This window comes from Mesitornis unicolor, unplaced genomic scaffold (assembly GCF_000695765.1).
Source record: "Mesitornis unicolor isolate BGI_N332 unplaced genomic scaffold, ASM69576v1 scaffold3859, whole genome shotgun sequence".
Classification (NCBI taxonomy): domain Eukaryota; kingdom Metazoa; phylum Chordata; class Aves; order Mesitornithiformes; family Mesitornithidae; genus Mesitornis; species Mesitornis unicolor.
Window position 1 is genome coordinate 1 of NW_010209075.1, and position 13,206 is coordinate 13,206.

A 13,206-nucleotide genomic window follows, 5' to 3' on the forward strand; every position below is an offset into this window, starting at 1 on the left:
AAAATTTTATCTCAGTTCTTTTTACTATAAAAAAGTCCACTTTTTCACCATTATAAAGACAACTAAAGAACAGCAAATGGTGAAAAACCTATTCCTTTTACTGTAACCATATAATATTATTCTTAAAATCATTGTACACAGAGGCCTTGATTGTGTACCATGCAGTTCTCAGTCATCTCATATGAAACAACTAGTTGACAAATGCTCTGGAAGAGAGTAAGGCAAGTAAAATAATCTACATAGTTTAAGAATTGAAATTATCCACACACTTATTATAATGCTGGCTGATTCTGTAGTGCTGAAGTGAAACTGTTTTTTAAGTCATAATTTAGTTTGTATATGGAATGCAAATTTAAAAAAAACTTAGAAAAATTGTCACTAAGGCAGTCATCAAACTTTAATACTGTAAAGTCAAGAAATTTCCATGTTAAGATCACATAAAGTGTTTACAGGCTGCAATGTATGATAAATGTACAGTTTATATAGTTTTCATTATTCTAACTGTTTTGAGATTCAAAATGCACAGCGTTACTATCCCGTTGTATAAGTTAGCATAAGCTGAAGGGCTCAGTTGATGGAAAGAAGTTATGAAGGAAGTAATGAATGACATGCCATACTTGTGACAAATGAAGCGGTTGTGTTTCCTTTAGTAAGGCATCAGTCAGGAAAAAAGGCTGAAGACCAAGAATAAAGTGGCAGAGAAACTGGGATCTAAAAGCACTGACAATGAACAGCGTGCTGTTTTTAAACATTGAGGGTGACATCCTGGCCCTTAGTGAAGTTAGTAGAAACCAGCTGCATGATCCTGGGTTTTTATTCCAGGCTAAGAAAACATTAATATCCGATATTCCAGGTAAGTTTGTGCAGTGGACATAGTCAGAAAGACGATGCTTTCCTGAAACTAGTGCCCTAAAATGTACGTATGTTAAGAGTTTTGTTATATATTATTTTCTTTTAAAATTATGCTTGGATGAAGATCTACTCATAGGCACTGACCAAACTAAGAAGAAAAGATGTCCTCTAATCCAAAGAACTGAAAATGCAGTTACCTCTCCAGAAAAATCTGCAGGGAACATTCAGAGAATTTATTAGATATAAGTATTGATCTCAGTAAACCTAAGCAACCTCACCTATCTTCCTTGTTAGTAAGCAAGACTCTTACAGAACACTCTGAATGAATATAATGCAGCAGCTTTGTTAGTATTTAAGGCTGGCTCCTCCTAAATATGGGAACAGCACAGGAGAAGGCGTAATAGTGTGTGTCTGGAAACTTAATAACCAGATGATGAGGAAGGCATCATCTGGGCCTTTATGACTAAAACTATATTTAAAACAATCAATGAGGTAAATCAGCAAAGGTACAAAGGCCATGAGAAGTACTGGTGATAATAATTACTTATATACAACATTCATCAGACTTATTTAAATAAATAAATATAATATTTAATAAAAATAGTCTTTAATTTGAAAAAAAGGAGGCAGCTGATGAGCCTATAAGATCATTAATTTCTTGAAGGAGACAAATAAGAAATTGCTATTCAAGTGTTTCTGATAACATAACTTATAAAATTACTTTGAAGGACATAAAAGTCTCAAAAGGGAAATGCTTTTAAATGATTCACAAGTAAACTGCAGAACTTACAGCACAGAATGACTTGGCTCCCAAATTACAAGTGAGCTCCAAAAGTAGTTAGGGAAGTTCATGGCAAAATGATCCACGCAAACCAATCTGAACACCGTGATGCAGATGCAGTCTCCCACTCAGAAGATCCCTAAAAGTGTGCTTAGTCAAAGGCTAGGAGAATGTATGAGAAGAAAGCATCACTTGACTATTTGCCCTGATTCTTTTCCCAATTAGCAGTTGGCTAAAATCAGAGACAATAATAGTGGCAAATTGCCTTTTGTAGCCATCTGTTGTGTTTTGTTAGCTGTGACACAACAGAGCAGTTTTGGGTTAAATCGTATCTTTTTTTTTTTTCCTATTAGTCTGTAGGTACAGTATGCTGCAGTTAGGCAGTGCATAGGTGTGATGAATCTTTGAGCAGTTTGGATTGGCAGACCTTTCTTATAAAAGATGTTGAGGTAGTATGGCTTCAAAAAGGTGTAGTGATGATAAAAATCTCTGAAAACATCTGACATCTGGATCTGTATAAAACTTGGTTTCACTAGACTGCCTAAGCAGGTGCATTGCTCTGGGTGGTGCACTCATCCAGTACAATAAACAGTAATAAAACATGAATGGTCCCATAAAATTATATTGATCCAGTGCTTTACCATATGATGTCCTCACTGGAGAGTATGTTCCTATCTGCAGGTACAAGGACTTGTGATGGAAGTTCTTAGTCCACTGAAATGAAACAGCACTCAAGATGGGTTCAGTAGATACCTGTCCATATGAGCGCAGCTGTATTCATCATTGCCAAGTTGTATGTGACATACAAATGTAGAAGCAGCTTTATTCTTCCAGCTCAAAGGAAAATTAAACTCTCTTCCCCTTCCCTTTTCCCTTCGCTTTCTCCTTCCTCAGTAGGACTGAAAATTCCACACCTTTGATGTCAGCCTTTCTGGTGTTTTAAAAAAGAAGTTAAAATGAAAACAGTTGAAGGTATAGAAGATAAAACAGTGTAAAGTCTATGTAAAGATACCCCAGCTGGCTTTCTGTTGACAAGTCTGGATGTTGAAAATGGCTTAGTTGTGGCAGCAAGATCCCTGTGGCTACCAAGATGCAGCTGAGGACTTTGAAATGGCTAATTTGTGCATCTGAGCTTTGAAAATGGCAGACTGGAAATGATGGCTTTAAGTTGAGATCTCATCATAAAAAAGACATGGCCTGGTTAATTTAGGATCGGTACTTTGTCATTTCTGTCCAGATGAACTGGCTTCCATGGGCACTGTTTAGAAACGAAAATATTTTCATTTGCAAATTATCAGTGTATTTTGGGATTGAAAAAATTATTGCTACAGCACAGCAGTGTTCCTCTGCAACAGACTGCCCACATGGAAAACCATTCTGGTCTGCCCTGTTGCTGAATATCTTTATGTGCACAATCATTGCTGGACAACTCACCAAGCAGAAACTATTAGTGAGTAAAATGTTAATGTTAGCTTTGTAGTATTGCTTCCTTTCTTGTTCTTTTGTTAAACACCAGTATTTATTGTAAGGATCATGATTATTAAATAATTCCTGTTTTAAAGTTTCAGAATGAAATGATAACTTACGTACCTTAAAATACTTATTACAAGTTTAAAAATACTTTTTTTTAATGTGTGCTGTTTAACTCAAATACTGGTATATATCTGCAATAGATCTATAACTAAACAGGGTAAGAATTTACAGTAGGTGACACTGCTGAAATAGGAAACGTTACATATTTCTCGAGACTATGAAAATGCCACTAGTGGCAAGCTTGCTCATTTTAGCTGCGAGAACTGATTTTTTCAAGAATGACATTTATGTAGTATATAGTTGTATAAACTTAGAGATACATGTTTCATATCCGACTGAATTTTTTATTAATATACTGAAAGCTTTCTAACAAGTGTAATTGTTTATGATGATGATGATGATGATGATGATGATGCAAAATCCACAGTAACAGTGGAGTTGATTTGATGCAAAACAATGCATGGGCATGTTTTCTTGGAGTTTTATCATGTCTGTGTTTTAAGAAGTACTTTTGCTTTCCTGTCTCAGTAGAGCAATATTTTGGGAAACTCAGTGTAAATCCTTATCTAAAGCATATTTTTCTTCACCAAATAGTTGCAACAGTAAAAACAATTGTGTTTGCCATGTAGCTAAGGCAATGCTGTTACTGTGGATTTTGCATTCTCCTTAATGGTCTGGAGTTTACAGCTCTGTTGCGTGCTGAAGTGCTTGGGATATCTGCTGAAGATTAAATTGTAGCCTGGCTGAATTATAAAATTAGAGCAGAGCACACTGATCCTTTGCTGGTTTATTGCTTGGAGTAAATAAGTGATGTAATCAATTTACTGTGTAATATATATTAATATCATTGTTTCACGAATATTGACAAAAATCTTTTTAAACTTGCAGCAAGTAGTGGCAGCAATAAATGCAGGAATCATACCTTTAGGAAACACATCTACTCAGATCAGCCACTGGGACTTGGGAAGTTCCTTCTTCTTTGCTGGCACTGTTATTACGACCATAGGTAGGACACAGCTTATTATCTTTTCACAGTAAATGAGCTGAAACTCTTTTGATTTACAGTGTGTACATGTATTTGCAATGGTAAATCTTCCAAATTTTCTGGTTTAAAATAGAGAGTTACTTTTTAGCTGCAGGAGCAGAAATTATAGGTGTCCGTAAGGATCTCTAGCGAGTAAATGATTCTTCTGAGGAAGAAAAATGTTGCTGTATATTTCTGGGAGGTGACTAGAAGAGGTTGTGGAAACATTTCTGGAGGGAATTTGGTCAACTGTGTAATCACAAGTGTTAAATAGGGCATGATTTAAAGCACATGTGTATTAAGCCTTGACTGAGATGTGTGGAGTTTCAAGTCTGTATAATAATTCTTTATTGTTTTCTCTAAATGCTGAAAAAGATGAGAACGTGGTAAAGATTGTGTTCAGCTTAATTTAACCAGTTAAGAGTGTTGTACTGACAGCCAGATTTACATTCAAAGGCTTACTTTGAGGCTTCTGTTGCATTCAGAGAAGTCCAAAGCTGTAGGGTGATTTATCTGTCCTCACAAGGCCAGGGAGTTTTCTGGATCCTTTTGGCATTTGAGAGCCACTGTCCCTCTCAGCAGGTGTGAACAGGAGCAGTGTTTCATCTTCCCGTTTCTCCCCTTTGACTCCAATACAGTGCACATGGTATACAGTTCAACGATGTAGTGTAGCTCACAGATCATAGAAGAGGCATCCACAAAGGTGGCTGGAAATTTGAAGAAATTAAATGAGAGAAATTTAAGACCTAATTTCTGAGAGTGATGTATAAGGAATTGTAGTACTGTTACAATAATTATCTCTACATCATATATGCATATTGTGATAGAAGGGGATGTTCTTTTCACGTGTTGTATGTGCCTTTATTCTTTATTTAGGTAGAAGTGCATGAGTACTATATTTTTTGTGTGTTTGAGTATATACATGTCTATGTATATATATAAATATTAAGTATGTGTGTAGTATTTTTTCACATCTAGAATAACTGCAACACAGGTTTTGTGAAAACAGTGAAACTTTTACTTCTCCAAGGTTAGTAACAAATGTAATAATTTTATAGCAGTAGGTCCACAAGGTAACAAAACAAGTTTTGAAAAATGTAATTTTAATAGATTCTAGCCAAGAAAAGCAAGAACTTTGAAAGGATAGCTTTATGTTCAGTCTTACATTAGCCTCTTCTGACAGCACAAAACTTCAAGTTGTAAGTAAGTATCTATGGTCCTGTAGAAAGTGCTTAATATTTCTTTCAGTTCCAAATAAGGATAGAAGTTAACATATGAAAAGTGTTCAAGGAGTTAAATGATTCAAAAATGATTTTAAAACAGTGGAACATTTTGTTTCTAAGCAAAGCTAAAGCTTTTCTAAATAAAATTGTTTTCTGATCTAGTTTGTTGACCTGATTCAACCAAAACATACATGAGTCCTGCTTAGAGGAGGGAGAGGGATCTGCAAAGGCATCCAGGCCACAGATCCACTGTCCCCAAGAGGCAAGATAACCCAATAAGAAATACATGTGAAAATTAATATTTCAGGTCATTTCTGCAAACCAGAGTCATCAGAAGCAGGTCAGACTAGGCAACCGTAAATATTTATTTCAAGTTTTGTAATAGAAAACAGAAAATCTAGGTAAATTAAAAAATCCATAAAATATTTTGGCTTTGGAGTAACTTGTGTTTTTCATCAGAGAAGCTTTCTGATGGGAAACTCCCACTCAGTTGCAGTTTTGCACTTTGTTTCTTTGGATCTGAGGGCAGCATGCTTACGTGAAAGCCATAGTATGGTTCATGTTGTCTTACTGCTATGAACCATTTTCCCGATGGCTCACAGGGCTTGCAGTGTGACAGCAGGCAGAGTTGTTGTGAAAAGCCCTTGGAATTGTGACTTTCCCAGGAAAATGGTGACAAGTCTAGAGGTTATGTGTGCTTTGCCTTATTTTTTATATTATTACATGCTATCAAGTAATTTTGTGTTCAGAGCAATATCTTTTCATATATGAGTAACCTTCTGAAAATGAAGGCATTCCTTCTAATTAGGGGGCATATGGTTATCATGTAACTTGATATTTTAATTTCTCAAGAGGGTGAAAGTGTGGTTTATGAACATCTCCAGAGATTTGCCATAGGTTTCAGCCAAACACTACAGATATTCTCTATGGACAAGGACAAGACCATATAAATTAATGAAACAACTTTACAGAAACTATTTGTAAAAGTGATTTTATAAATAAGAATAGTGTTTATAAATATTATGTCCTTTAGACTGTATAGCTTAAGAAGTAGTTGAACAGTAGAAAAAAGGATTATTACAATTTCAAGAAAATAATAGCTTTCCAGTGTTGCAGCAGATTCTCTAGCTTTCCAAACCTCTTTTTACTATAATTTTACCTTATCATTTAGCCCACTGCTGTTATCTCAAAATCCAGGAAATTCAAATGGAACCAAGAGTTTATTTTTGTATAGTGTTTCCCAAACCTTTCTGTAATGACAGTAGCACTTGCATCCCACAATTGTTTGGTTCCTGGAGAGAGGAGATAATAAATAAAGCCTTTAGCATTTCTCTAAGCAATAAGTTATTGTTTTACTGTTACTGTTATTATTGTATCACAGTAGTGATGAACATTTAAGTGAAAAATATCGACTGTGTATTTTGGTGGCTATTGGCAGCATTCCAGAACCATCTGTAGTTCCTTACTCTTCTGAGTCTACTGTAGGCTGCTGGAAGGCTCTGTGGTAGGGACATGTAAATCTACTGAGCTTCAAAGCCATCTGACAAAAGCAGAGGTAATACAAAAGAAAGCATGGCTTGATGTTTACGTAACAGATCTTTTTATTCTCATAATCCTTCATGTAGTCCAATAAATGTTTCAGTGCATATTATAAAATTAATAAACTCAGTTTTAATAGAACATAATCTGTCATACTGCTACTAGATCTTTCCTAAGGAGTGGATTTAGCTGAGAGGTCAGGGTCAAACAATTTCACAAGACTTCATTTAGAAAAGATCCTTTGTAGCTTTTTTGCTTTTCCATGTCTGAGTGAGTTGGTATTGGCTTTGCATTTACTACTCTGCAACAGCATAAAAGTAGTTTGAGGAAGCAACCTCACTGATTATAGGTTTGACTTGCTTAGTTGGATGTTCTCACTTGTGAATATGTTTCTAGAACAAATATGCCTCATCTCAACAAAGAAATGTGAAACTACATGATTACTCTGCATGTATGGAGCAGTTTTGGACGGTCCCTAAGATGGAAAAGGATAACAGGGGAAAATAGGAATGCAAAAATTGTCTGTGAAAAATATTGTTGCATTGTTCCTTCGGATACTGTGCATGCTGCAAAGCACAAGAGAGACTCCGTTTTTCTACCTGAAAATGTCATTATCCAGTCAGTTCCGTTCTAAGACAACATGTCCAAAGAAGGAAAGAGAGTTGAGAAGAAAAGCAAGAAAAAATGGTAATTCAATAATAAAGATGGAGATAGTGCTGAGGAAGAGGGTAAAAGAATCTTTATGTCTTTTTATTATGAGAGGTCATTGTTGGTACTGTGCAGGGCTTTTTATCCTGTATCATTTCCTTCAATACGTAGCTTAACACAGAAATGGGCATACGGACACAATTGGTGCACACTCCGCTTCCCCCAGAAGCTTATAATTTAGATCCTACAAAAGTTTTATACTGGCAACAGGGTAGGAAAGGAGACCCGTCTCAAGGGAAGCTTGAGACCTGTATCTAGAACAATTGAAGAACAAAGTAGACATGCCAAGGCCTTGAGCTTAGCAATTGTTTTCCCAAATGACTGCTGTCTCAGCACATAAAGAATGTAGTGTCAACTGTAATATCAGAAACCGTATCATGAAAACCTCTACCAGACTCCTATGGATATTCATCTGAAAATAGCTGTACTATTTCTGCCGTTATTGCAGCCAGTCTGTAATGACTTTTTGAAGTATTGGAAGTGGACATATAGAGGAAAGGGTACTTATTCAGACTCCTGGAAGATGGAGTGTCTTGAATAGCAGTTGTGAGCATGTTGGAATTCCCAGCAACCTCACTGGTGGCTGCAGTTTGCCAGAGTGCATCCTTTCAAAGAGAGCCATGTCTACATAGAGGTGAGCTCTCAGACCTCCATTAATACCTCAGCACTCAAGGATACTTTTCAGCCATATTGATGTCCAAATCCAATAAATAGCTGCTAATAACTGTGTCTACAAATCCAAAAAAGGAAGAACACATAATTTCTTTTTGTACTTTTCCACTTTTTTTCACCAAGCCTTGATTTTTGAACCCAAACTTCTCATATGCCCTGGAAATTGAACCTTTTGAGAAGTTCACTCATGACTAGTCTTTAACTTGGTTTCATGCAGCTAGCTATGACAGTTATGTTTTTTGGGTCCAAAAGCCTAGCAACTGTTATTAAAGAGTGCAAAGGAATGTGAATATTTTTTTAAAAAAAGAAACAGATTGTAAATATTTATTTTTTTAGGGGACAGTTGTAAAGAACAAGCATCTAAGATTCTGAAAAATTGAGTAGAAATCTGAATTTGGTTTGTCACTTTCAGAGTTGCAATTAGTTATGTAGTTTCAAGTGCAATTTCACTGTAAGGAATTCTTTCTGCCATTTTCACACTGCCTGGACACAAGATTTCTTGTGAAGGCAGGGTATCTTAAAAAGTCTCATTACATTGCTTATTGATTTGAAAAAATAATAAAATCCTGCTGCTAAATCTGTCCCTTCCAGCACTGTTTCACTACATTTTTAAAATGTAAAGTAATGTGTTGATAATGAAAATATGCAAAATACGTTTGATGTTATAAGAAGACAAATACTGTTGATAATCAAATGTGTTACCTATTATGTCAGATAATCATAAAGGTATAAAACTGCAAATGGCATAGAAAAATTTGTTTGCTTAGTTCAGAAAAGTAAGAAGCATCACATACTTATGTTAGAACGTTTGGGTTTGTTTTGTGGTTGGTTGTGCCACCAAAGAAGAAGGAGCACTATCGAAGATGAGCATAAAAATATGATTTAAAAAGATTACTTCAATTTGCTTATCAGAAGATAAATTCTGGAATTTCTGATTGTGTATTTGAAAGGGAAGAAAGAAGGAAGAGAGAAGCAAAAGAGAGCGAAGTGCAAATGCTGAGGTGTTTCAGGAGGGTGTTGGTGAAAAACTTTTGAAAGTAAAAAACATAAAATACATTTGCCTGAAAAATATTCTGGTATGTGATTTCCTCCATCATATCAACATTCAAATCTGCATTTGGGACTATGACTTCAATGAACTTGACTACATGGTGGACATTGGAGTATATGGCTTCTGAGGACCTGTTTCTTTCAAGGCTCCTCAACTTGAAATTGAATCATAGAATCATAGAACCATAGAATATTTTGGGTTGGAAAGGACCTTAAAGATCATCTAATCCAACCCTGCTGCCATGGGCAGGGACACTTTCCACTAGACCAGGTTGCTCAAAGCCCCATCCAATGCTCCGTCCAACCTGGCCTTGAACTCTTCCGGGGAGGAGGCATCCACGATTTCTCTAGGCAGCCTGTTCCAGTGCATCACCATCCTCACAGTAAAGAATTTCTTCTTAATATCTGATCTAAATCTACCCTCTTTCAGTTTAAAACTATTACCCCTTGTCCTTTCACTACACTCCCTCATAAGGAGTCCCTCCCCATCTTTCCTGTAGGCCCCCTTTATGTACTGGAAGGCTGCTATAAGGTCTCCCTAGAGCCTTCTCTTCCCCAGGCTAAACAACCCCAGCTCTCTCAGCCTGGCCTTGCACAGGAGGCGCTCCAGCCCTCGGATCATTTTTGTGGCCCTCCTCTGGACTTGCTCCAACAGGTCCATGTCTGTCTTATGCTGGGGGCCCCGGAGCTGGATGCAATACTTCAAATGGGGTCTCACGAGAGCAGAGTAGAGGGGGAGAATTACCTCCCTGGTCATGCTTCTAAATAATCTTCTTTCATTCTCTTTCCAAAGCAGAAGGTAAAGTTTCATTGAGGCAAAGTCATAGATTTTACCCTCCACTAGTAGCCTGGGTGTATGTGTCCAGGTTTCATATAGCTTCTAGCAGGTGCATGTGTGTGGCAAAGCTGAGTATAACCAGTTGATAAGACCAGCTGCAGAGCAATGCAGAAAAAATGGTGGTTAAGATTTATGGTCTGTGAAAATGTGGTAGTGAGAGACATGCTGAAGAGGTCACTGGGGAATAAGGTGGAAATGCTCCTTCCATCTCTTACCCTGCAGAGGACTACAATGAAAACTCCTGCTGTCTTAGTGTGATTTCATATCGACTCTCAAAGTGTGTTAAATATGTATATCTCATCTGAGAAAATTACAACAGAAAGAACTATTTTGTTTTAAAAAAATCCCCTGAGTTCTTTTTAGAATTCAATCCCTCATCTAGGTTAGCATTGTACTTGCCTTCCTATTCCCATGCTGCTGTTCTTAATAGAAGATGTTAGAGCTAAAATAGCTTTTTAGTCTCTATTTGTTCCATTCTAATTTATCTTCTTTGCATCTTTTGTTGCTTTTGTGAAAAAGTGTCTGAATTTGACCCAGTTATTGGCTGTTGACAAGTAGTGGTTCGCTCATGCTCTGGAGAGAACTCCTAGGATTTGGCATTGAAATTCTCCAAATATTTCACCTGAACTCAGCATACTCTCTCCCCAGATAGCAGTGACTAAACAAGATTTCCTCTGTAATTATTTCTCCTAGGAACAGTGAGTAGAGAGTGTATTGCCACTATGCCCTCAATTTTCTACTGCATTTGTTCAGGCAGTGAGAAAGAGGGCTCATCTGACTTGAATACTGAGGAAATGACACTTGGACTGTACGAGGTTCAGAAATAATAATTAGGATAAGACTGCTGGGAGCTAAGGAACTTGGAACAGTGGTGGAGGAAGCACCATAGTGAAGAGCTGAAAGGAAATTATATTAGATGAAGAGCTCAATTAGAGACATTGAGGGCTTGTATACCAGAGGAATTGAATTAAATTGAATGAGCAAATCAGAGAAGAGAAATTGAGCCTCACTGACTAGAATGGCTGAGTGTAAGAGAAGGTGAGAACAGACCATTTTTTTCCCTGCACATGCTAGAGTACTCAACAACACTAAAGGTGAATTTTGATACACAGGTAACTGACATGCAAGTGTATGGTAAATTGCAAGCACTTGCATGTTCTGTGGGCCATATTCATATCAGAGAGGATCTGACATTTCTCATGATACTGTTACTTTAAATTAGCTGTATTAGCAAAGCTTAAGGTGATGTAGCCTCTCAGTAGTGTGAATGTACAAGGGAGTTTTTGATGACCTTGTAAGTTCTGAATTCTGGACAAGAAACTTGGCAGTGCTTGGTATAAAGGGATGGTGTCTCTTTAGGGAAGGTGGCGGCATCAGTGACATTTCTTATCACTTTTCTTATCTTTTTCACACTGATCTTTTTTACACATTTTTGGTCTTTTAATCCTGATTCAGAGCACTGCCAACTACTTACTTTTCTTGTAACACTGAGTTTCCAACTATGTTTATATTCTGGAATATTTTTTCCAACCACTGGAATAATTTTCAACATTGATGTGATCTCTTTAAAAAATGGTTTTGTCAAAACAGCCTTTTTAATTTCATTGGTAAGCTTCCTGCTAGGCAGGTGGTTTTATTTTGGTCTGGTGCCTATTTATTGTTGGATCTTGCAAAGCAAGAAGGAATAGGTATGATTTTTGCAGTTTGATGCGCTTGCACATTCTGACCTTTTAATCTTCCTTTTCCTTAAAACCAGGAAAAAGTTGTGTTAAAGCAAATTGGCAAGTGTGCGGCTTTCCATCACTCTTTTGTACCTTGTATAATTTCCTAAACAGACTACACTTGAAGCAGTTCTGTGGAGGTCTTGCTGGGGAGTGAAAATGTCAGTTCATCAGTTGTGACACAGTCCCCAGTTTACACTGCAAATGAGCACTGAAATTTTCACAGCTTACTCTGTTAATGCTAGTGTGCTAATAGAACTGGATTTTGTTTTCTTTATTCAGAATTCTAATCACCACTTGATCAGCATAGGGTTTCTGAGCTTTCCAATCATGTCCATTTTAATTTCCAGGTTACAAAAGCTTGTTGTTATCAATAAAGGAAAGGCTGCCAGGAGGAATTGCTGAATATGGTTACACTGTGTGCAGAATGCTAGAATGAATGAAATTATTTCCTGCTTCCCTTTTTGTTTGTTTTCTTAATTGCATCAGGAGTGGTGCAACCAATCATGAGAACTTGAAATCCTATAAGCAAACAGAGGCACAGGATTTTGGAATACACAGGAAAAAAGTGAATACTTTGTGCTTCATTTCTAGTAAAAAAGAAGTAACAAAATAGAAGTCACTTGGTGTGTAGGGTTTAGAAGTCAAAATAAAAGCACCTATATGTAGTGTACATCTCCCATCAGGGTGATCTGGTGGTAAGTTCCCATTTGACCATTTTAAGCTGTTTACAATCGTTACCTGCTTTATTTACAGCTGTTTGCACTTACTGTTTAGTTGAGCTGCTAAACAGGAGCAGCCTTTAAGACAGGGAATGGCAGACATAATCAATGGCAGATTTTGTTTTCCTTCCTTTTTTCTTTTTTCTTTTTTTTTTTTGAGGCTAACAATAAAAGAGTAGTGTGTTGGGCTGTAACCTCCTTTGAAAGTGAACCTGACCATATCAGCTAGAGCTGCTGCCTACTGATCACTTTAGAAATTAAAGCATGTTTTAGATGCCTTTAGAACAAGTTACAGGTTTTGAAGACTTGAAGAACTTCTGTTGAGCAGCTTGGAAAATCTGGCTAAATAATGTGTTACTTTATACCAGGTGAGACCCTGCTTAATGTAAGTCTCACTTGGTTTGCTTATACCATTGACCTGAATGTAGAGTGAGGTGGTTTTTCTTCCTGGCAACTAAGATCTGAAGAAGACTGCTTGTGTTGTGTGAAGGTTTTTCTTGATGTACACATCAACTGTACATCTGCTCACAAGTCCCAGGAGTG

The 13,206-nt window shown here is 36.9% G+C and overlaps 1 protein-coding gene across 1 annotated transcript in view; it reads left to right on the forward strand.

Annotated features, from left to right (window-relative positions):
- Positions 1-726: 726 nt before the first annotated feature.
- Positions 727-13,206, forward strand: part of LOC104547162 (potassium channel subfamily K member 2-like) — a gene marked incomplete at its 3' end in the record, with an annotated part of 49,094 nt that continues 36,614 nt past the window's right edge. The window contains exons 1-2 of the mRNA XM_010192748.1: positions 727-853; positions 4,041-4,172. Coding sequence (XP_010191050.1) covers positions 727-853; positions 4,041-4,172 — 259 coding nt within the window. The remainder of the gene's footprint in view (positions 854-4,040; positions 4,173-13,206) is intronic.